At 46.0% G+C, this 25,324-nt stretch overlaps 1 protein-coding gene across 1 annotated transcript in view; it reads right to left on the minus strand.

Annotated features, from left to right (window-relative positions):
* CLSTN2 (calsyntenin 2) overlaps positions 1–13,749 on the minus strand; it is a gene marked incomplete at both ends in the record, with an annotated part of 132,826 nt that extends 119,077 nt beyond the window's left edge. The window contains 4 exons of the mRNA XM_080807148.1: positions 4,258–4,407; positions 10,821–11,029; positions 11,755–11,950; positions 13,746–13,749. Coding sequence (XP_080663274.1) covers positions 4,258–4,407; positions 10,821–11,029; positions 11,755–11,950; positions 13,746–13,749 — 559 coding nt within the window. The remainder of the gene's footprint in view (positions 1–4,257; positions 4,408–10,820; positions 11,030–11,754; positions 11,951–13,745) is intronic.
* Positions 13,750–25,324: the final 11,575 nt, after the last annotated feature.

The following is a 25,324-nucleotide window of genomic DNA, read 5'->3' on the forward strand; positions in this document are numbered from 1 at the left end:
GATAGCAGATCCGGAATCGGACATGCAATAATAAAAGGGAAAATACACTGAGTCAGTGTTCTGAAAACAATGTTTTCAGCTTGCCAAATAGGAAGAGATGGGCTATGGGATTATAAAGGACAATAAAAGAAGGCATAAAGAGGGGGTGTGTTTCTCAACATAACATAACGTATAAACAAACACACAAAACCCGTACCAGCAACCAAATTACAAATGATTTCTGTGGCCCCTAGAAGGAGGGATCCACTGGGTCAGCTTTCCCTGGATCAGTTGCCATCCTGATGGCCTCTGGGGGCACTACACACTCTCTGGGGCTCTGATCCCTGAACAGGTTAGTCCCCAGCCCCCACACAGGCCCAGGCTCGTGCACGTATAACTGCTTGGCGAGAGGGAAACAGACACCACGAAGACTACAAATATCTGGCAGGGGAGGCAGGGCACAGGCCAGCCTTGGCATGTAGCCCTACGGCAGGTGCACCTTTTTCCTGCTTCCTAATAGAATCTTCTATCATCATAGTAAGCTGCTAGAGGAATACCATGAGTTGTCAAAACTCAGGACAAAACACAGAGATTTCGTTCTCCCTTCTACTCACAAAGGTCTAGGGGGTGCTGTCTTCTCTGGGCAGCTGAGAATAGGAGTGACATTCCCTTGGGCAAAACTCCTCAACCCCTGTGTTGTGAGTTGACCCCTACCGCCTGTTCGGACTTACAATTTCAGAATACAGCAGAGAGAATCGAACTCATATCATTTCTGGGAAGACAAGGCCCAGCCACAGAAAAAGACGGAGTGTGGAAAATCCTAGCCCAAGGAGACGATGTCTTGGCTGAGGTCTGAAGGGCAGGTGGCCACAGAGCCAGGGTCCGTGATGTCCTTGTGCACAGCTGAGTAAGGTCAGCAGCATGTTGGGAAAGCTGCAAACTCTTCCCCCAACACCCCTGCTCTGGAAGGGATTGTTGTGATGGGATACAGGGTCACGCCCTGGGGCACCTCAGGAGTCTGGGAGCAGTCTGTCATCAGCGTGGGAAGGCAGGGGAGGCTCCAGCTGTGAGCAGGGTCCCCTCCTCCTACAGGATGGCTCCTGGGAGCTGCTGAGGGCTGCAGGGGCTGATGGTGCTGACTGGGAGAGCTCCCCAGGGAAAGGACACTCTTGAGCATGATGGATTGCTCGCACTGCGCTGCAATCCCCTCCTGCCTGGAGGGAAATGACTAAGAACAGGTACAAGAATTTGAAGTGCCAAACTGTGTTTGCTTGGTGGCTCTTGTTGTTTGCGGGCAATCAGCTCAGGGAGGAGTCTCTGCTCCGGGCACATACCTGTCGACCCCTTACTCACGGCTGGGTCTTATGGGCTGGGACCATGGCAGCTGCTGACCCTGGCATTCAAATTCTTGCCCGTGGGCCCTCCCCTAACTCTGGCCTCTCCAGCCTTGCTCCCCGCTCCCCACGGTCCTGACCACCTCTGCAAACCAGACTGGCTTCCTTATACTCCTCCGTACAGTGTAGGCTTCACCCTGTGCCCACTTCAAGAAGACCCTGCCCTTCCCCTAGGGACCTGACAACCTCTCGGGGGGGCGGGGAGGGGCGGCCTGTTTCATCAGTGGTTAGAAAGGAAAACCAGCAAAACATGACGCACTCCAGCTGGGAGAGGAGATTGGATGAGAGACACACACTAGGGGCCAGGAGTGGTTTGCTTTTCTGTGGAGAAAGGCACACTTCTAGCTATGAGGCTGCAGGCCTGACCTGGGGTAGAAGAGAGGACAGGCCCCAAGATGGGTGAGCTGGAGAGGAGGGCTGCCCACGGGCAGGAATAAAGTGGGCCCACTTACTGGAAGGAGAGGACCATTCTCTGGCTCTGGGGGCTGGGACAGAACTTGCTGGAAGGCAGTGTGAGCCCTGCTATGTGTATCAGAGAACCTAGATGACCTGCCTACGGTCTGAGAGCCTGCTGGGCTGAAGGTAGGGAGAGAGACCTAACGGCTTCCATAGGGCCCATGCTGGAGGGAGGAGAGGCACGGCGCAGAATCCCATGTCAGCTTCTGCCGCCAAAGGCTGGCTCACTAGGCAGGGAAGTCCCCATGGAGTAGTTGATTCTGATGTTACGCATGCTTGAATGGTGTGATCTGACACAGTGAACAGATACAGGGAGTTGGTGCTCCCCTCTCTCTTCCTTCCACAGAAAAGCACACTTTTCACCATTCATTCATCCATCCAGCTCCTGCCAACCACCCACATGGTGCCCAGCCCTGTGCTGGGCACTGGAGCCACAGCAGATGGGCACGACCTTCGCCTCCAGGAGCTCACTGTCAGGCCACAGATAGCACCATGTCCCAGAGGGTTAGGCGCCCCACACAGGCAGCACACACACAACTCCACATCATTAACATGATTTTCTTTGCTCACATTTAACAGGGAAGCGAGTACAAACTCCGTTAGGAAACTGCATTTAAATATAGGTACAAAAATGTAATCGCAACTCTGTAGGTGTCTCATTTATCAAAGACACAAAACATTGGGATCTTTCTCCAGATATAGCTTAGTGTTTTACTTACCCCACTGAAAAATCCCATTATGAGCATGTGCCCTGCTTAGAAGGCTTTTATATTCTTTCCGGGCTTTCTTTTCAAAAGCTAGACTTTCACTGGCTTAGTCCTTATAAGTTAAAATAAAACAAGCTGAGTACTTCTTTCCTCTAACAGCTTTTCATTCAGGCATTCATTTATTCAAAGGCTATCTCTTGAGAACCGATCACTGGGGTTGGATATGTGCTAAGCCGGAGAAATTCAGCTGTGAACAAGAGAGACAGAGTCCTGCCCTCAGGTTCCATAGGGTTTAGTGAATTATACCAACCAGAGCCCAGGCTCCCCAGGCTGGTGCCACATAGTTCCCCACTCAGGCTTGTTCCTTTTTCTCTGTCTCTTGCTTGATCCTGAATAGGTGTTTCAAAGCTCTGTACTTTTTTCTTTATGTCTCATCTGTCTTACCTGTGACTCCTCAACTGGGCATTTCATCTCTTCCACTTTGTTCAAAGGCAAACATCTCTGGCTCTCTACAGAGGTGGGTTTAATTATTGCCTCCCATTTTTCTAGTTGAAAGATTAAGGGCAATAACGTGGTTGAGGGGAGGGGCCCTTGGAGAACCACCTTCTGAGGGGAGTGACCCCAGGTGGGTCCTCAGGTGTCCTTGCTTTGTGCCCCCAGAACCAATGCATGACTCAGGGGCAGCCATTCCAAGTCTGACGATGACCTATGGCGGTATACTGGCATCAGTCTGATAGAAATTCAGATGCTGAACCTGGCTAATGACGCCCTCTCTAGCGCAGTTTAAGAATGAAATATACAGAGAGAAAGAAAAACAGGGAGACCATAACAGGGGCCTGAAGCTTCAAGACACATGAAGAGAAGACAGTAGACAAAGCCACAAAATGGAGACTCCACGAAACGCCCTAAATTTTAAGTGGGCAGCAGTCACACAGGAAGCCGAAACAGCAGGGGCTGAGCCACCAAAACAGGGGCAGAGGTACCTCCAGCCTTCCTGCCTGGCCACTGAAATATTCACTACACTGTGAGACCTATCATTATTCCATAAACCATCCAGTTCTCTGCGAGATCCCTCTGCACAGCTGGCCTCATCTTCTTATTTCTTTTAGGTCAGTGCCACATCTCTGTCACCTTGGGGGGCCCCGAGCAACTGTTCCATCTTTGCACACCAAAATATCTACACCATGACAAAAATCCACCTCCCTCCAAGACCACTGCTTCTCCATTCCCAGAACCAACATTTGAGAAACTTCTTCATCAGAGGCTGGGTTCTGGGACCCTAGCCTCTGCTTGTATACCTTTGGTGCCAGCCCAGAGAACAGGACAACCTGCCCCAGGTCCAGAGTGATGCTGCAAACCTGAGGCATACTAGCTAGACTCATTCCCTTAGATAAAGTGAAGAGGCTTGCTGGCACTTTCTCCTGAGCACTGAGCAATAATTACTATTGATTCCAAAGTGTCATGAGATTTTAGAAAGGGCGCACTGGACAAATGGGGCACGTGACCATGGATGAGTGGCCTCGGACGTTCTCAGCTGTAAAATGAGGATAATACATCCCCTAGGAGTTGTGGGAATCAACAGCAGATTCTTGTGGCAGAGTGACCACACTTAAAAAAGTCCTCTAGCTATACATTGTGATGATCTTTAGGACGGGTCTAGTATCTTCCACACACCCAGCCAAGCTGCCCTCACTCAACAGGATGGACAAGACAGGGCCCACCTTGCCAGCCAGGCTTGCAAACTGGCTTCACGTCCACCTGCACCAGAGTGTCCTGAGCAGCGGGCTTCTGTCCACAGTCGTAGGCGGTCACCAGGATCTCATACTGGTGTTGCTTGTCGTAGCTCAGCTTCTCGGTATTTCTGATGTTGCCTGAGAACACAGGAGTATGCTTCAGATCAAGTCAACCACACTGCAGTTCTTTAATTTTTTATTTAACTTCCATTTATTTAACATCTACCGTATTATTCATTTTAGGGGAGGAATTTAGTACAGCTCTGTAAAATTTCCTCTTTACTTCTCTAACCTTCGCTAGAATGGAATAACCCCTTTCCTCACCCCCTTGTACAAACAAGGGTGAATAGGGGGCATGGCTTTTCACATGTGGCCTGCTTGTTGGTGTCTGATACCCAGGAGCCGCTGGCTGGAGCCACCCGGCTGTGGGACTGGGCTACTAGGGAATTCCAAGCACACAGCTGGAACCCAACTGGTGTGTTTGTTAGCCGTGTGTTGTCAGAAAACTCCCTCCTAAAGTGTGCCCATGTGGTTGTGTCCCCGATGATGTAGGGCGCCAAGCCTCATCCGCTATGAAATCTCTGGGAAAAAGATGGGATTCAGAAATATCCCGACACATATTTTTCAACATCTGGGCTTGTCGCCAGGAATGTGCACTGCCTCTTCTCACATTATTTTGCTACCAAATGGGAAGTAAAATCAATAAGAAAACGTGTGACCTCTCTTCTGAAAGCTACACAGAATAACAGATTTCTTGCCCTGGTGGCAAAGACATTTTTCTTCTCTAAGAGAGGCCAAACCATTTTTCTGGGCCACTTGTGAGTTTTTGTTCTTGCGGGTTGATGCTATAATTCAGAAATAAATATTTGATAATTAATGAGCGAAATTCTGATTGGACTACTTCTGCTGAAATACAGTTTCAGTTCCAAGGAACAAATAAAGGCCTCGTGGGCCTTGAATACTTCTCAGGTTTTGATACCAAGAGAGTGAAGTCTTCCTTTGCAGGGAATAATTTCATTCTTGCTTTTCTTCTGATAGCAGAGCTGACAGCAAATTACAACTCCAATGTTATCATTATCCTTCAGCAGAAGTGAAATTAAGAAAATGGAAACTTAAAAACAAACAAACCAACACGCTAATAAGCAAACATGGAATGGCTGACTCAGGTATATTTTTACATTTCATCAAAACTAAGGGAAAACTCCCTGGTGAGCTTTCTTTCTTCCATTTCGACGGCTATCTATGGCTCATATAAACGGAGGCAACAGGGACTAAGGCAAGAAAGCCTGGGGAATTACCAAAGTCACGTCATGTTTTACAGATCAGAAGAGTTGACGCACCGATCACCCAGCACTAGTGAAATGGTCCTCGGTGCCAAGGCCCTGGGCTTGCGGGAGCCAGGCCTTCGAAGGCAGGGTGGAGATCTACAAAGCTGCCCCAGACTTAGGAGCATTTGTTCCACTGCCTGTTCCAGACTGTTTCTAATAGCAGCCTCCGATTTGAAGTAAAATTCGTTCAACAAAGTCAGTCAAAAATCTCCAAATGAAAATGGGTTTGATGTACTTTTGGCCCTGTGCCTGGTGTTCAGAATCACTCCCCACCCACCCCCCGCCCCAGGAGCTCGGGTCTCAGTTCAGGGCACCCCCAGGGCTGGAGCAGCTCAGGGCTGGGTTAGTAACGTTCCCTGTGGGTTCTGTCAGCAAACAATTTTGTGGGAACAGTCCTCACAGGGGAGGGATTCTCGCAGGTAGAAATGCTGCAATAGAACCCCAGGAACATCAAATTGAATTTTGAACACAGAGTTTTAACTTTCCTTTCTTCAAAGGTAAATGGCTCTCAAAAGATCTGCCTTTCGAAAGAGGAAGGGTCAGGTCTTGCCAGCCGTGTGACATTAAGCAGACCAAACACTACTGACCATGGTAGAAAAATAAACCCACAGGCCAGCCAGCCATGGCCCCGTGTGCAGCAGCGGCACCCCTAGCAAGTCCTAGCGAGACTGCCGGAGAAACGAACGTGACTTCGCCATCACCACCAGCTTCATGCGTGCGAGAATGGATTTCACTGCCTGTAATTTGAAGCCTTGGGTCAAATATAAGTGTCTAATCATGTGACCAATGATTGTGCTGGGCAGAGGCGTATTCAGACAAGACACACATTTAAAAATGTTTGAAAGTTCAAAAAGCCACCCATTTTGCTTCTGTTACACCTGTATTATTTCCCCCACATTTGAATGATTTCTCCTAGTAATGCCTTCTTAGGAGACCTGAGGCCACAGTTAGTGCAGGTGAGTAGGGTTTCCTCGACCTGTTTCTCTGGTCCAGATGAACCTGTGGAAGCTAGCTCTCAAGAACAATCAATACCTATCTTGCATATTAGTGAGCGTATATTATTTTATTTTATTTTTTTTTAAAGATTTTATTTGTTTATTTGACAGAAAGAGAGAGAGAGAGAGAGCGCGAGCTCATAAGCAGGGGGAGCAGCAGAGGGAGAGGGAGAAGGAGGCTCCCCACTCAGCAGGGAGCCTGATGCAGGACTAGATCCCAGGACTCTGGGATCATGACCTGAACCAAAGGCTGAGGCAGAGGCTCATGACTGAGCCACCCAGGCGCCCCATTAGTGAGGGTATTTTAAAACTGAGGCAGGGTAGGATAGTGAGACCAGCATGCTGACCTGTATCCTCCTTCCAGCGGAATTTAACTTGGAATGAAATTAACCACTTTGGAAAATTATATAGGCTAGTCACTTTGCAATTTGCTCCTGCCTTTTGGGGACGCAATTCCACATCTAGAAAACTGATTCCAGGAAAATAATAAAAATTGCAGATACAGGTGCAAGTATGTTCATCTAAGCGTTATTTCTTACAGTGAAAAATAATAAGGAAACTGGATGCTTGCTAGTAAGCGAAGAACTAGGTAAGGACTCTCTGCATCAGATAGGATGTTTTTAGCTCTAAAAGCAGTAATTATGAAGCATTCTTAAGGGCGAAAAAAATCTATACAATTGAATGTTAAGTAAAAAAGGGAGAATAAAGAAAAACAAGGGAAACGTGGCCTTACTTTTGTTATAAAACTTCACAGAAAAAGTTGTGGTGCAACATCAATCACGGCTATCTTTGGAGGGATTATGGGTGATTTATTTCCTTCTTCCCATGTTTCTCCTTTCCAAATTTCCTACAAAGGGCATGCATTCCTTTTCTATTCAGATGGAACAGAAATGTTTTCATTTACTTTAAAATAAGCAGACTCTGGGGTGCATTTCGTCCAGAGGCAGCAGAGTCCCATGACTCACCAGGGAAGCCTCCTGCCAGAGAGAGGCTGCCCAGGGACCCCACAGGTGCTGGAAAAGAAGAAACATCTGACAAGGGGTGACTGGGTGTCCCTGAGACCCCTGCTGCTCCCTCTGGTCATCCCCGAACCGGGATGAGGGCTCTGTTTGTGCCGACACTCTGGGGAGGGTCTTGCTGGCAGTGCGACCCTCCTTTCACACAGCCATGGTACTTAGCATGCTGTTTAATTAATTAACTAACTTATTAATTAATTAATGATTAATTAATTTTATTATGTTATGTTAGCATGGTATTTAGTTCCCATTTTACTGACGAGGATCTGAGGCAGGGTTAAGTAGCTTGTCAAAGATCTCTCTCTCTCACACACACACACAAGTAATGGATGCAACATTCAGATGCAACTTTGTGGCTTTGAACTTAAAAACCGTAGCCCTGCCTTCCTATCAAGCATCACTGCGAAGTCCGGTGACAGTATCACTGGTGGAAAGGCATCGGAGCCAACGCTCGGGGATCTGGGCTCCAGTCCCAGTTCTGCCACTGGGGTTACAGGTGTTGTTAGGCAAGCACTCCATACTTTAGGACTCAGTTTTTTTTCACCCATTCAATGAGACTGAGGATCTAGGCCCTGCTGACCTCCTAGAGACCAGCCAAGTGCCAGGAGATGGTGGTCGGGAAGCCATCTGAAGCGAGTCTGGAACTTCCTGAGAAGGAGCAGGTGTCACCAACGCAGTCACCTACTCATGTTTCAGCCTGGAAGTCCACGGGGAGTGAATGACCTCTATGTCCCAATCACCTGGGTAAACATCTGATGACCGCTGCACCATGAATGGAGCGTTCCCTCTCTGCCAGGGACCCTGCGAGCATCATCCCCTGGCACCACTTCCCTGAGACCTCACAACCCCACAAGGGACCAGGGCGGTTCCTGCCGTAATTTCACAGGGGAAGAATTCAAGCAGAGGGAGGCCGATGACCTCTGTTAGGAAGAGGTTGAGTTTTGGCTTAAGACAGGTCAGGCTGAATCCAGGTTTACCCTTTCTACTGCCCTGCTTCCTGTCTTCTTCCACAAACAAAGAGCCTGGGCATTTGGAGGGGCCAGGAACCATCTACCTACAGTCATGAGGCTTCAGTGAGGGAACCCCAGATTCAGTAGTACTTTCTCTGATGTGCAGGCAAAGAATGTCTTCAAGGAGCCCAGAAGGTCGCTGGGATAAGCGATGGATCAGGGCCAGTTGGGAAGCTCATTAGAATGGGAGCAGCCGTTTCTGCGTCTGCCCCCAGGCCCTGCCTTCATTACTTGGAGAACCACTTTTGTAAACCTTGCTTTCAGGGAGCCCACACTCTCTGGGAGTGCCCACTCTCCTCTTCATCTTATGTTGTAAACCAGTGTTGGAGGCAGAGGCTTGGCAAAGGACCATTACTCACTTTTAATGAGACAGCTAGGGAAATAAATTGGCATATGTTAGCGAAATGGCTCATCAAGGTGAGTAATTATCTTCATGACTGGGGCAGTTGACTCTCAGATGAAAGGATTTGCATCTCATCTCTCATTGGGCTGTGACTCTCCGGAACCAAGGCAGGAGGTCAAGTGGAGCTTGGCCACTCATCACAGAGACCTGCCCTTGTCTAGTCTTACTCTTCACCAAAGACTCATCATTCCCCAAATTCCAAAGCTTTTGTGGATGAGGACCACACAGGTGGTCCGTGGGGAAAAGAAAAAGACAAACAAGTTGTTTTGTGTTTTACAGAGTGCCGCATGCATGTGTATGTGCAAGGGTGTGTGTGTGCACATATACGTGTGTGTATGTGATATGTGTGAGACATGTCTCTGTGGTGGGGACAAGCCGGCCACATCACAGGGCCCACAGGAAAAGCTATCAGGAAACATTTCTGATGGGCTCTACTAATTGAAATCACCTACTTCTTCATCCTGAACCAATCTTTAAGGTCCTGTATCTTCTACTGTACCTTCTTGGGCATAGACGCACTGATCCAGTGATCCACACAGTGGGTCTCCAGCAATGTCCAGGTCTGTAACTGTCGTTTCCACATGTTTTAGCATTTTGCAAAGAAATTGTCCTATGACCATTTTGTCTGTTTTATGAATGTTGCTTTCATCGTCCGAGGCCGATCATAAACCACTGGAGGCCAGGGATGAGGGTGCCTCCTTGGCTTCCATCCCCTCTGGAACCTGCTGCAGTTCTCAGGAAGCAGAAGACTGGGTCACAGGATAAGTTTCTCCCGGGTCTTGACATCAAGGAGCACTGGGAACACCGACCATGTGCAAGCAGGTAACGGATGGTCTACTTCTCTCTGGGCATTGGCTACCCAGAGGCCCCAAGCAAACCTTCTGGCTCCCCCTGGCTCACGGCAGGCATTCTGCACCCCCTCACCCTCAAACCTCCCTGATTTCTATTTGTTATTTTGACGTTCTTCCCACCGGAGTGTAAGGTCCATGTGGGCAAGTCCATGTCTGTTTTGAGTTCCACCCTGCCTCCGCTCCCAGTTCCCAGCATTGTGCCTGGACTTGGGAAATATTTACAGATGCTTTTCAATAATATACTTGGCAAGTAATTATCATTTCATTAACATGGAGTTATTGATAATTGCATGGAAAGTGGGCTGAGTTGATTGTGCCTCTGGCTGGGGTGTTTGTACTATAAGATTTTTATTAATGGTGATGGGGAAATACACAAGTGGCTTTATAGGACTGTTTTCAGTTCAGTAAGTTCAGGTTGGGATTGGGGTTTGGTGGGAGGCTTCATTCATTCTTCATTCTCACTATGGAAGAAATTCCCAAAGGCCATTGGCAAGCTCATTTCAGAGTCCTCAATGAATCTAAGGTTAGAAGATGTTTCCAGAAATCTCCACCTTTTGTTTTAGCATTTCTTTTGGTCTAAGAGCAAGAAGCCGATGATAGGGGTTGGGGGTGGTGTCACAACTGGTGACCTAGGAAAGGGCCTCAGATACAGCCTAGTTGATAGTAGGGCGATTGGAACATTCTACCAGAAAACCTGTCTTCAGTACACAGATGTGTGGCACTCTGAGTTCCATGGATTATATTCATTGAGTGGGTTGCTGAGGTCTTTTGGAGGAGGGATTTTAGACCTGGCTGTGTTGTTAATAACATGAGGCCATCCCCTCCGGTGCGGGACTGAGTTCTGGGTTACTGAACCTGGGTCACAGATGGCAAGGGAGACATCACCTCCCACGGACATTCAGAGAGGGGTTTCCCCGCCCCCCACTGGAGTCCTCTCAGGACACTCACCATTTCTGTCAATGGCAAAAGGCACGTCAGTTGTGACGATTTCATAGTTGCAAATCTGGCTATACTGGGGGGAGCAGTCCTCGTCGACGGCCTCCACCTGCAGGATGCTGTCGTAGATCTTCCCCTCCGTCACGACTGCCCTGTAGGCTGGCTCTTTGAAGGTGGGAGCAAACTCATTGATGTCCTTCACCTGGATGTGGACCACAGCCCTGGGACCACACATAGGAAGGAAGAGATGGCGGTAAAGGGAGGCTGACACTGTCCTTCTGCGCCTCCCATGGCCACTGACTCTGGTCCCAGGGCCAAGAGAGCCGAGAAACTGCAGCCAGTCAGGCTGGTTGTTGTCTGAGCATTCTGTCCGCCCTCCCACCAGAGAGGCCTCCACCTGTCCCTTCCCTCGTCCTGAGATGAACCTGCCCCTTCTCTGGCCTTCCTGCTACCCAGCTTGGGGCAATGATTCCCTCGAGATCACCTCCCCTTTCCCTTATTCACTCCTCTTCTGTTCATTCACTCTTCTGTTCAGTCAGAATTGAACCACTCTGACTCTGTGCAGGCTCAGAGCCAAACTCCATAATGGAGAGAGTTCCAACCCTAACTAAGAAGTGCCACGACAGAGACAAGCATGGCGCCTGGCAGAAACCCAGATAAAGGTTCCAGCCGGGTCTGCAGGGATGGGTCGGCTCAGGGAAGGCTTCTCGGAGGAAGTGACCTCTGAATGCAGTCCTGCTAATGGAAGAGGGATGTCTCCAGGAGAAGGCGGGGGCAGAGGACAGCTGGTGCAGGAGTGGCCTGTGCCAATGCCTATAGGGGCCTGGGGAAGCAGCTGGCGGCTGAGCAGGCTGTGCAACCGCTGGGTGTACAACCCTGAGGAGTAGTGTGTGATCGCAAAGGGTTGGGTGGGGAGGGGTTCAGGGAGCCTTGTCAGGCCACTCACTTGTGCGACTTCTTCCAGGCCGTCTCCCGGGGCCCAGCGCCACAGTCATAGGCCTGGATGATGAACGTGTACTCTTTCTGCAGCTCGCAGTCAATGGGGCTCTTGGCACGCAGCCGGCCCTCTCCTGACGTCTTGTTGAGCACCACGGCCTCGAAGGGCAGCTCCTGGCCATGGATCTTGAAGGCACAAATTTCCCCTGCAGAAGGATGCAAGACAGTGAATGGGGATCCTGAGAATTGCCAGATTGAAGACAGAGAAGCTCTCTTGGACCAGATTTGCAAACCCCAAACCTCCGGGCCATTTCCTGCACACAAAGACTTGTCAAACTAGAAGAGGAGGCCTCCGGAGACCCAGACCAACATGCTCATTTCATGGATGGTAAAATTGAAGTGTTTCACACACAGAAATGTCACCCATCAAGTGTACCGGGTGGGAGAAAGAAGAGTCATGGTGCGGGGGGCTGGCTGATTGTCCTAGTTTGCTGTTTTTCCTAGCAGCTTCCCACTTGCCCTCTGCCCAGGGTGAGAAGAAGGATTTTTGCCCGCAGCCTAAAGATAAATGACTATAGAGGAAAGAGGAAAAGGCCAAAGCTTTCACTGTGTTTGGCCCCCTGAACCAGAAGCATGAGCATTGCTGGAGGACTTGTTAAAAATATAGACCTCTGGGTCCCACAGGGTCCTCCTGAGTCAGCATCTGAATCACTTTTTTAAACCAAATCCCTGGTAAGGTGATTCGTTCGCTCACTAAATGTGAGCGGCACAGCTCTGTCCTGTCCTCCTGGCTTAGACGCCCCACATTGCTGCAGCCAGCTCTCCCCCCACTACTTCTGTCTCTCCACCCACCCTTCCCTGTGGGGAGAGGGGCACCACTCAGTTGCAATTATCTCTCATAACAGTGGGGGTGAGTCTATGTGAGTTCCAGAATCCCTGTGGAGCCTGAAAAGCTAACTTCTTAAAGAGCTGAACATGTTGTGAAATTAATGCATTTCTCCGCCTGAGCTGGGTTAATGTGTATTATAACTACTTTTCTGCATTAAAAGTATAAGGCCATGAAAACATCTTCTTTTTCCCAATTGATGGATATTTATTTCTTGCATCCGACTGCAAGTAAGCCCTGCAGTATGTGCCTTGGGAAGGACTGAAAACTTGAGACACATTCTCTTCCTATCTTGTTGGGGTGATCATGTGTAGTTGTCCAGAAAGACATGGTGCAGGGTGGGGGTGTGTGAGCATCCTGTGCCACAGGTAGCAAAGGGTTCAGCTCTCGGCTGCTGGGGCATAGAAGACAGACTTGGAGCCCAGAGGCCCAGAGTCACATTCTGGGTTTGCCACGTACTTGTTGCTGTGGTCAAACTCTGGGTCTCAATTGTGTCACCCATAAAATGTCCCAGGAGATGGTGTAGGAGGAGGGCATCTACCCTGGGACTCCCCAGTCCTGGCCTGATATTGTCCTGCACAATTTAAGTGGGTCCAGCAACCAGGTGTCTCTAGCCCAGTCCATGGCCAGGTGTTCCAAAAAGGAACAGTCTTCTGACACTGCAGGGAGAAGGGGTGACATGATTGCACCCCTGCTCTGTGCCAGGCACCGAGCTCCATATCTCCATCCAGGTGATCTTATTTAATCTTCACAGCAAACCTGGAGGCAGGGGATTTATCCCAACTTGCAAAATTAAAAAGAAGAAGGAGGAGGAAGAGGAGGAGGAAGAGGGGGAAAGAGAATCCGAATCAGAGAGGTTATCACCTGCTCCAGGTGGCAGAGTTGAAGTTGGTGGAAGCCCCAGGTATGGCTGATTCCTGAGCCATGCCTTTTCTACTCCACGGCGCCCTCTGTAAGCAGCCCCATAACTCCCAGGGGACTGCACTGGGATCGCTTCTAACAGCATTCTATATTCCCATTCACATCTCACTCTGGACAGAATTCCCCCATTTTACATATGGGAAGCATGCCCTGATCTCTTACTAACAATGTTTCCTGAGATGGTCAATCAATACCCATCTTACCTCTAGGCTTTTATTTTTTATTATTTCATCGATCCTCAATTTCATTACGAGCACTCCATTTTCCCTACAGTCCCTCCTGGCCGTTTCTCAGACGTAGGTGAACTAGCGGACCAGACAGACAGGCTGCAGACCAGGCCTGACAAGGACGGGTCCCATTCTGCCACTGTTGTTCATGATCAGTGGTGTCACCGTCCTCCTCATGGACAAGGCTAACTCTACAGCCCCTCAGGGTGGAACGGCAGGTTTCCTCTGGTTTTCCTGTTTCATTTCTGCTCTGAGCTGGCTGGGGTTGCACGGACAGAACCTTGTGATTCTATCCCAAGATCAATGCCAATATGGCAATATTACCAGTCAGTGTGCCCAGCCCGGTTCTGGGGCAGTCTCTGGAGTGCCCAACCACTGCATGATTATAGGGCCAGTTAGGCCATTTTTCTCTGAAGAGTCGAGTTAAACCGAAAATAAATGAGGGTAATTTTCTGTTGGAAACATTTGATCACCACTAAAGTGGTTCTCAAGACTCAGAAATCCTTAACAAGAGGGAAGGAGAGGACGGAGGAAAAGGAGACACAGGGGAGGGAGAGACACAGGAAGCCGCAGGGCCACACATTTCATCCAAGTCCAGCTCAGATCGTTCAATAGGACCAGAACTTTCTGAGAGCTGAGTAAGTGCCAGCGCCGTGCTGGGTCCGGAGACGCAAAGGAAAGGACTTGGATCCTTTACAATGCGAGGATAGCCTATCATCAAGCACTCATTACCTAGAAGAGACAGCAAGGAAGCAAGGGCCACAGCATGCTCATGGAGTCTCATCAGCTCGGACCAAGACAGGATTTAGCCTCTTGGGAATGAAAACTAGAATTCATGCCACCCTCATGTCTCCCACCTCTGCATCTGACACTCGTGCTCCACTTGCAAAAACATTCATCCATTTTTTCTTTCAATCATTCACTGCATGAATATTTATTAAGGACCACGTGCCCAGCCCTGGTACCACACTGAGGAGCAAAACCAGACCCAGTCATGGAGGCTAGGACTGTCTAGGAGGCTAGGACTGCTAGGCTGCTGGCAGTTCAGTGGGAGAACAGTGAGTGATCCGACCATCACAGTCCTAGATGAGGAAAGGTGACCATGATGCGTGATTGAAGGAGAGCTCCACGGGGCCAAGGAAGTTCTGGTGCGTCAGCCGGGCAGGCAGACCTACTTAGGGATGTGACAGCTGAGCTCAGATCACAGGAAGAGAAGGAGGAACATGCCCAGGACATGAAGAAGGGAAGTGAGTCTCTGGCAGAGGAGCAGATGCCCTAGGGGTCTGCAGGAGCCAGTGTGGCCGGAGCAGAGGCCATGAGGCGGGGCCAGCTTCATGGGAATGTGACCCATGAGCCACATAGCACTCGTGCTTAAGGGGATCTTGAGCTGGATTTCAGCCTCTGTCGTTATCACCTTGAAATTTTTTTTTTTTAAGATTTTATTTATTTATATGAGAGAGAGAGAGAGAGAGAGAGCATGAGAGAGAGAGAAAACACAAGCAGGGGGAGTGGCAGAGGGAGAGGGAGAAGCAGGCTCCCCACTGAGCAGGGAGCCCAATGTGGGACTCCATCCCAGGACCCTGGGATCATGACCTGAGCCAAAGGCAGACGCTTAACTGACTGAGCCACCCAGGTGTGCCCTCTACCCATCTTGAAAAACTTAATAATTTTGTGTTTGAACTTGGGACAAGGCAGCATGTCCATGAGCAGAGGAGATAAGACTCACTGTCCTTGCTGCTCCATTTACAAACAGTGCTCAGGATGTGCAGTGAGCACAGAATTCCAGCGCGCTCACCCCGTGTGGGAGGTTCAGAGACTCAGTGAGAAGTTAAGCGTGTGACGTCTGTGACTGAGAAGCAGGGAGCTGACCACCCTGAGAGGTTCCCTTTCTGTTTGAACCACAGTTGTTTTGAAAGCAGAAAGAAGGTAGGGGTGTTTTATGACACACGACCAAGCAAAGAACCTGTGTTATCTTTTCTTACTCACGTTACTTCCCTGCGGTAGTTAATCGCTAATGCTGGAAATGGCAGAGAGGAAGAGGACAGTGAGGACAGCCTGTGGTTCCTTTTGTCTGGGGCTGTCCTTCCTATCTATAAGCCTAGGGCAGAGAATGTGGATAAAATGTGTGCATGTCAGGAAGCAAAATAAAAACAGTTGAGCTCCGTTTGTGTTTGTGGGGCATTTACACCGCGCTGGTGAAGAATGCAATACATATGCATACACGAGCTACGAAATGTAAATTCTGTAATTTTGGGAGACTCTGCACAGCAGTTAACAGCTCTTATATTTGCATTTAAAACTGGCATTGCATAGTATAAAGATGAGTGGTAAAATTCATGCTCATAATTTAACATTTTAATTTGTCTTTACCTAGAATGACATCAAATAGCAAATTAAGAACACCACAAGTTGAGAGAGGGTCTGTGGAAGAGAGGTCCCGGATGGAGGGCTGAGGGGGAAGGATATTTCAAACTGCAGTTCCCAGCACTAGGGTATGGGGCTTACTGGGCTGCCTGGGAGGTCTGCCACTAGAATTTGTTATTACTGATAAAGGATTGCAGTGTGTGTGTGGGGGGGGGGGCAGGTGTGCTTAAAGTAAAAGTGTGTAATGATGATGGTAAGTGGTGGTTTCCATATAAAGATATCCCTCCTAAAATCTGGCTTTCTGATATGCTTTCTTGGGTAGGAGAGCAGCACAAAGATGGGCATGCATACCGGGCCAGCAATGGGCTCTGTTGGGATGGGAGGGCAGCAGCACCCAGCTGCCAGGCCTCTGGTTGTGAGCCACACTGGCCGTGGTCTCAGGAGGCTGAACTTGGCCTCCCCCAGAGGCTCCCTTGAAAGGCCAGACCAGAAGCGGGGCCCATGCAGTACTGGGGTGAGTCACGATGGTTCCCTCCCTCAGTACCCCATCTATCTCCTGATTACCTTCTCTTCTGCAGGAACGCACCTCCCACCCCCTAGACACTGGCATAGCTGTCTCTTAAGTCCTCCCATAAAATTCTGGGGGAAATGAATGAAACTGATGGGTGAATGAAATCGATTTTTTAGAATATACTTAGTAAACCAAGCCTCAGATAAGCGGTTTACCCAAAGTCACTTTGATAGTAAGGAGTGGATCGAGGACTGATTTAGATCCTCTGATTTTTTTTTTTTATTTTTTTAAATTTTTTATAGATCCTCTGATTTTGAATCTAGCATGCTCTTTGTTCTTTCTTGTTGCTTATCCCTGTGAGTGTGACATTGTAGGACAGTGTTCCCTCAAGTGTGACCTGTGGACCACTGGAATCTCTAAAACCCCTGCTGCGGGCTCCACAGAGTCAGAATTACCACACAATTAACATTATGACATTCACTGACTTTTTCACTGTGGTGATATTTGCACTGATGGTATATAAGCATGGTGACTATAAATGCTGGTGCTGGACACCTGGGTGGCTCAGTTAGTTAAGCGTCTACCTTAAGCCCTGGGTCAGGCTCCCTGCTCAGTGGGGAGTCTGGTTCTCCCTCTCCTCCCTGCTTATGCTCTCTCTCACTATCTGTCTCTATCTCTCTCTTTCTCAAATAAATGAGTAAATCTTAAAAAAAAAAATTAAATTGCTGGTGCCCTAGTAGCACCCAGCTGCATTCTTTACCATAGAGTTGGAGAAAAGAAAAAGTCAATTTCACTTAAGAATGACTTGAGTAATGCAGTAAATCTTATTAATTTCATTAAATCTCAATCCTCAAGTACACATCTTTTTAATATTCTGGGTAACAAAATGAAGGTATATGTAAAGCCCCTAGTTGAACAATGTAGGCTAGTGTGTCTCTAAGAAAAGCCTTTGTGTGAGTCGAGTGGGAGCCGGACGAGGGCCTTTTCTCATAATGTCTTTTTTACTTGAAAGAATGATTGATGGACAAACTATGTTTATTCAAACTGGAGTGTGTGGCAGACTTTTTGGTAAAGTAAGCCTGTCACCTCAAGGAGAAGAACCAGAGTATTTGTTGCCAATGATAAGATTAGAGCTTTCAACATTGGAAAACTTGTGTCTGCCACATTAAGTTTTCACAATTTTCTTTAATACTTTTCCAATGAAATGGTTAGTGATTTTAATGAGTGTGACTGTGGGATACTGTATGATGAAATACGTCAAGTTTTGAAAGACCCACTTGCCAGTGAATCAGCATCTTCCAAATGACCGATGTATAGTATTACACACTCATGTATGGGTAAAAGATCTGTTCAAAGTGTGAGACAGACCAGTGGATTCTAATGTAATAGTATATGATAAGTTCATTAATGTGATTTCAGATTCCTCATTATAGATAGCCTTTAAAAAACTTATTTAGGAGTCCGGGTATTGTTATCAGAGAAGAATATCTACAGTTCTCTGAAAAGATTTTTTAAAATACTTCTCTCTTTTCCAACTACATACCTGGGTGAGGCCATATTTTTTTCTTCACATACTTCCTCTAAACAAGGTATCTCAACAGACTGAGGAAGAAGCAGATGAGGCTCTAGCTGTCTTCTAGCAAGCTAGACATTGAAGGGATTGCAAAAATGGAAACAATGCCACTCTTCTCACTAATTTATTTTGTTTTGGATATATATATATCTAAAATCATATATATGTGTGTATATATATGTGTGTATATATGTACATATATACACACATATATATAATTTTATTTATTTGACAGAGAGAGAAGGAGAGAAAGAGAGCACAAGCAGGGGGAGTAGCAGGCAGAGGGGGAGGGAGAAGCAGACTCCCTGCTGAGCAAGGAACCTGTGAGACTTGATCCCAGGACCATGGGACTTGATCCCAGGACCCTGGGATCATGACCTTAGCTGAAGGCAGATGATTAGCTGACTGAGCCACCCAGGTGCCCTGGGGGGGGGAAATATATATATATATATATATACACACATATATATATATTTATTATTTTTGTCAAAGTATGTTATGTATATTAACATGTAATTAATTTATTATTGTTTTTTTTTAAAGATTTTATTTATTTGACAGAGATCACAAGTAGGCAGAGAGGCAAGGCAGAGAGAGAGGAGGAAGCAGGCTCCCAGAGCCCGATATGGGACTCGATCCCAGGACCCTGGGATCAACACCTGAGCCGAAGGCAGAGGCTTTAACCCACTGAGCCACTCAGGCGCCCATATTATTGTTGTTTTTAAGTGAATTAAAATAAGGATCTGAAAGTTTTCTCGGTTTCACTTTCTTCTATAACAAACCTCAATAGACATAACCCACATAGACAAAACCTCATGCAAGTCCTTAATAATGTTTATGAGCGTAGGGGTCATGAGACCAAAAAGCTTGAGAAGTCTGTTCTTGTAACTTACCAGGCACACTTTCCATCCAGATCATGATTCCACTTCCTGACCCTGATGTTAAACCACAGCCCATCACCTCTCAGAGAACTCCCAACCTCAGAGCAACACAATATGTTTTGTATCTCACAGCTGAAGCCTTTGTCATGAGTTCACCCAGGTAGAGCTTGATGTCCACAGAGTGTTGGGGGGCAAGAAACTTTGCTTCCAGATCTTCATCCAAACATGGACGGTCTCAATCTGGCTCTGGAGCCGAAGAGGCTGACTCAGATCCTACCTCTCTGATTAACTCCCTGTGTGAACTTGGGCAAGTAGCTTACCTCTCTTTGCCTCTTTCCTCATCTGTAGAATGGGATGATATCAGTCATGGTCCCTTCATAGCAATTTTGATTGTTGGGAGGATTAAATGCGTTAACATCCATAGAACACTTACTAGTGCCTGCTATGAAGTTAAGTCCTACATAAATGTTAGCTCTTATCCCTGTCACAATATTGAAGAAAAGTCACACACTTGTGACAAACTCCCTGTTCATGCTTGAGAAGTGAAGGAGCTGAATGTGGAGACAATTTCATCAGCAAAAATATTTTAAATCATTCAAAACCCGTGTGCTCCATGAAACACCTTGTACCTACCGGCCACAGCTTCCATACACTTGGTTTCCTGAACATCACTGGTCAGCGACTATATCCTGTGTCTGCAAAAGCTCATCCAGGGCCAGTAGCGCATCATAGGTCAGGTTTTTGGGGTGGGTGGGCAGTCTTTGCCTGCTTGATTTTGCTTGTCCCAGCGGCTGGAGGTCACTAACGGCCAGTATTGGGCAAGAGTAAAGGGTGCTAAGCACCTTGCTCTTAGCAGGCCCGTCTTATTCCACCAAGAACCATCTCACCCCAAATGGCCATAGACCTGAGGAAAATGATAGATCTTGTAAAGGCTTCTCCTCCAGATGGAGTATGATGCCACCTGCTCTCCACCGCACACTGTGTCCTCTGGCATGCACACTCGGCAGACCGTGACCACCAACCGTGCTGCCCGAGGGCTGGGGGCAGGGGGTACGACGATGGGTAAAATGTACTCTACACCGCTACCTGGAGCCATCTGCCGTCACTTTAAGTACACTAAAGTGGGAAAGGACAAATGCTAATCACATCAAGAGGCAATCATGTCCAGAATATCAAGTTAGGGCTGAACTAAGAAATAAATTTATACTTTAAAAGGAAAAGTTGGTTTGAAGCCCTCTTGCTCCTGATAAAAACTTAAAATGTCCCAAAGTAAAAAGCGAAAGGGAAAGGTTGGATGGATCACTGCTTTTGCTTGCTCCCTCATTTGTCCGGTGGCAGGCAGGTGACCTTGGTTGGGGTCCTGGCTCTCTTCTCAGCTGAGTGACCTTGATGCATTCCTAAATTCCTCTTCATTACAACTGAGGATATGACCACGCTGAATCCTGAAAGTGCCATGAGGCTGCGCTGACATGTGAAATGCGTAAGCACTCTGGGAAATGTGAAGGTCTATCTGCGTTTTATTATTGCGATAATAATAAACCCTGCTTTCAACCCTGCAAGTAGATAAATGGATATTGACGACTTTATTTCTATTAGACACAGAAGTCAGGGGAGGGGAGGTGTCACCATTTATAGCTTCCTGTCTACTTTGTATTGAGCAAAATTAAACGTATTTTTTTTGTTGTTGTTGTTTAAAAAGTCATCTTCTGGGACGCCTGGGTGGCTCAGTCAGTTAAGCATCTGCCTTCAGCTCAGGTCATGATTTCAGGGTCCTAGGATCGAGTCCCGCACTGGGCTCCCTGCTCGTAGGGAGCCTGCTTCTCCCTTTCCCTCTGCTACTCACCCCGCTTGCTCTCTAGCTCTCTCTTTCAAATAAAAAATAACAAATAAATAAAAATAAATGTATAAAAAGTCATTTTCCTATTCTGAGATCAAAATCTCCCTCCTTTTGGAAGATTTACATAGCACAGTTATTGCATTGCTGAAAGACCAAAGAAGACAATGCATTTTTCCTTCTTTAGCAATGTTTGTTGAATGAGTAAATGATCCAAACAAGTACTATATATGCCGAGAGACTTGGAGAAGTCCCCCTGGGTCAGTTCATCACAATTAGGTCAAGTAGAACTTGAAGAGATGTCAGGCAGTCATTTGCTCTGCTTGGTGCCAAGTGGTTTGGAGTTGAAGGACTCAACACACAAACATGTGCTGTGTTCATCATTCACTCAGCAAACCTTCCCTAGATGTTCATAACAAACAAAAATGGAGTGAATAATAATTTATAAAATTCACTGAAGCTCACATTTATTGAGCATTTACGAGGGACCCGGCACTTGTTTGGGTCTACAGTGAAAACCTCCTGTATCTCTTTATGCATCTTGATCCAGCCATGATGAACTCAGTAACTATCCTATTCAGTGTGGTTTCCTTGCTCTGTCCCTTCTCCTGCCATCTGACAACTCCTGACCCCGCCGGAGATCTGGATGAATCAGAGACTAGCTCTGTATTCGCAGACCAGAAAAGGAGGCAGACGAACAAAAAGTTAAGTGCAATAAAATACTCAAAGGGTGTAACAGGTGTCTGTTCTGGGTGTGGTGAGAACACAATGCACGATGGTCAGTCATTCTCACCCCTAAGTGCTTCCAGACCCAGTTGCTTGCTGTCATGGAGCCACCAAAGAGGAGTGATGTCACTGCCAGGAGGACTGGATTTCAGCCTAAACATCTCTGCGGGGACAAGACTCTGCCTAGAGATGCCACCATATCTTCCTCTTTATAATAGCACTTTGGGGCTTTTGTTCCTAGCAGAAGGGTAGTGCAGGTCAGTGCCTGGTAGATGAGACAGCTTTTTCCTAGTCTCACCCTTGTGCCCTCACCGGTGGGAGTGACTCCCCACCTTCCTGCTGACCTAACTGGTTGATCCCCAGGTATCCACAGTTCAGGTCAGGAGTTGTCAGATGGCGGAAGAAGGAAGGGAGCAAGGAAACCACACTGAATAGGATGGTGACTGAGTTCATCAGGGCTGGATTTTTTTAATGTTTGCCAAGAATGTAAAACTCCATGTCTCAAAAATTACTAACCTGGATGCAATTACCAGATGGGAAGAGACACCCTTCTCACTGCCAAGCAGGAGTGGGGGACTCTCAAAGACGGTGGAGAGTCTTATTTAAAAAAGAAGGGATCTTGTTTGCCCACAGCTGTTGGGTGGATTTCAGTCAGATCCCCTCCACAGTCATTATCTGGACTCTACCTCGATTAACTCCTGCTTGGCTTTCGGGGGAAATAATGGATGTTGAAGTGCCTGGAGAATGAAAAAATCCTATACACATATAATGGCCCTCTACCACTCTGCAATCATCTCCATCAACACAGTTTTTGTAAGCATCTACCTCCTGCAGGGAGGGAATCTTAGGAGATGCTGAGGTCCCGAGACGACTATGGCTCTTACAATTAGAGTCAGGGCTCATGATTTCAGAAACAGGAGCGATCCATCGGACCAAATATTTTTTTTTCTTTAATTGGAGTATAGTTGACATACAGTGTTATATTAGTTTCAGGTGTAAAATACAGTGATTCAACATTTCCATACACTACTCAGTGCTCATCATGGTAAGTGTAGGCTTGATCCCTTTTACCTATTTCACCAATCCCCCACCCACTGCCTTTCTGGCAACCACCAATTTGTTCTTTGTATTTAAGGGTCTGTTTTTTGTCTCTTTTTTTGTTGTTGTTCATTTGTTTCTTAAATTCCACATGTGTATCAAATCTTATGTTATTTGTCTTTTTCTGACTGATTTCACTTGGCATTTTACCCTCCAGATCCATCCATATTGCAAATGACAAGCTCTCATTCTTTTTGATGGCTGAGTAATATTCCATTATATATATAAAACACACATATCTATATCTATAAATCACATTTTCCTTTATAAAAATTTTTTAAGGCTTTATTTATTTATTTGAGAAAGAGAAAGGGATTACAAATTGGAGAGGGGCAGAGGGAGAGGAAGAAGCAGACTCTCTGCTGAGAGGGAGCTCGATCCCAAGAACCTGAGATCACAACCGAAGGAGACCCTTAACTGACTGAACCACCCAGGTGCCCCTATATATCATTTTCTTTATCCATTCATCTATTGATTGACACTTGGGTTGCTTCCATATCTTGGCTGTTGTAAATAATGCTGCCATAACATAGGGGAGCAGATAGATATTTTTTTCTGGAATTAGTATTTTTGTTTTCTTTGTGTAAATACCCAATAGTAGAATTACTGAGTCATTAGGTAATTCTATTTTTAATTTTTTGAAGAACCTCCATACTGTTTTCCATCATGACTGTACCAATTTACATTTCTACTAACAGTGCATGAGGGTTCCTTTTTCTCCACATCCTAGCCAACACTAGCTGTTTCTTATGTTTTTGATTTTAGCCATTCTGATAGGTATGAGGTGATACCTCATTGTGGTTTTGATTTGCATTTCCCCAATGATGAGTGATGTTGAACATTTTTTAATGTGTCTGTTGGCCATGTACATGTCTTCTTTGGAGAATTATCTATTTAAGGTCTCCTGCTCAATTTTTCATCAAATTATTTGTTGGTTTGTTTTGGTATTGAGTAGTATAAATTCTTTATATACTTTGGATACTAACCCTTTATCAGATATGTCATTTGCAAATATCTTCTCCCATTCAATAGGTTGCCTTTTAGTTTTGTTGATAGTTTCCTTAACTGTGCAAAAGTTTTTTTATTTTGATGTACTCCCTGTAGTTTATTTTTGCTTTTGCTTCCCTTGACTAAGGAGACATATCTAGAAAAATGTTTCTATGGCTGATGTGAAAGAAATTACTATATTTTCTTCTAGGAGTTTTATGGTTTCAGGTCTCATATTTAGATCTTTACACCATGTTGAGTTTATTTTTGTGTGTGGTATAAGAAAGTTGTCCAGTTTCGTTTTTGTGCATGTAGCTGTCCAGTTTTCCCAGAACCATTTATCAAAGACACTGTCTTTTCCCCATTGTATATTCTTGCCTTCTTTGTCAAAGATTAATTGACCATATAAGCATGGATTTATTTCTGGGCTCTCTGCTCTGTTCCATGGATCAATGTGTCTATTTTTGTGCCAGTACCATGCTGTTTTAACACTACAGCTTTGTAGCATATCTTGAAATCTGGGATTGTGGGACCAAATAATTAATGAATGCTAATGAGTTTTCAGGACATAAGGACTGAATATTATAAACTCAAGTAACCAGAGGAAGGCTTGAAGACGAATATTCAAATAGAATTGGTATAGATCATACTGACAGGTAAAAATCTTCGGAATTTCTTCCTATCTTCTTTTTCTCAGTGTCTAGACAGGAGTCTCACATATAGCCTCAACATTGAACCAATCAAAAGTTCTAACCCAATCAAACCTGAAGGCTTTGCTTTCTTCCACTCAATTTTTTAAAATTTATTTTTTTCTGTAACTCATTCTGAATTTCTCTTATCTAAAATGTCTTTAGGGACTTGGATAGGCACAGGATGCAAGTTTCCCTTTGAAGGACACTTTCTTGAATGATCTACTCCATACTTTTCAGAGTGGAAGCCACTAGCCACAGTGTGGGTCTTTAATACTGGATATGTGTCTAGTGTGACAGAAAAGCTAGGTTTTAAATTTTATTTAATTTTCATATTTGAATTGTACCTTTAAGAACAGTTGCTCAATTCAGTTACCGGAAAACTTTTAAGTACGTTCAGGAATGTGAATCAGTTTTTTCAACCATAATCTACATACAGACCAAATATTTCCAGTGAGAATTTAGAGTCCAAATTGAGACATCTTATAAGTGTAAAATACATATCAGATTTTAAAATCCTTTTTATGAAAAATTTTTCATTAATTACTTTCTATTTGATAGCATATCAAGATGATAATATTGGATATTTGGGGTATATAACACATTATTGAAATCAATTCCACCTGTTTCTTTTTACTTGTTTAATGTGGCTACTAGAAAATAAATAATTATGTATATGGCTGGAATTATATGTCTGTTGGACAGTGTTGCTCTACATAATTAATAGCATACATCATTAAGGCTAATTTTCCCATAGAAATAAATGTAAAGTACAGAGGATGCATCCTATAGTGATTGTAGAATTGTTCTGCTTTAATGCTGATTTTTATTTCTCACTATTCTCCCTAATATTTAGAGTAACGTTTCCTCTTAAAACAACAGC

This window comes from Martes martes (genome assembly GCF_963455335.1).
Source record: "Martes martes genome assembly, chromosome: 1".
NCBI lineage: Eukaryota > Metazoa > Chordata > Mammalia > Carnivora > Mustelidae > Martes > Martes martes.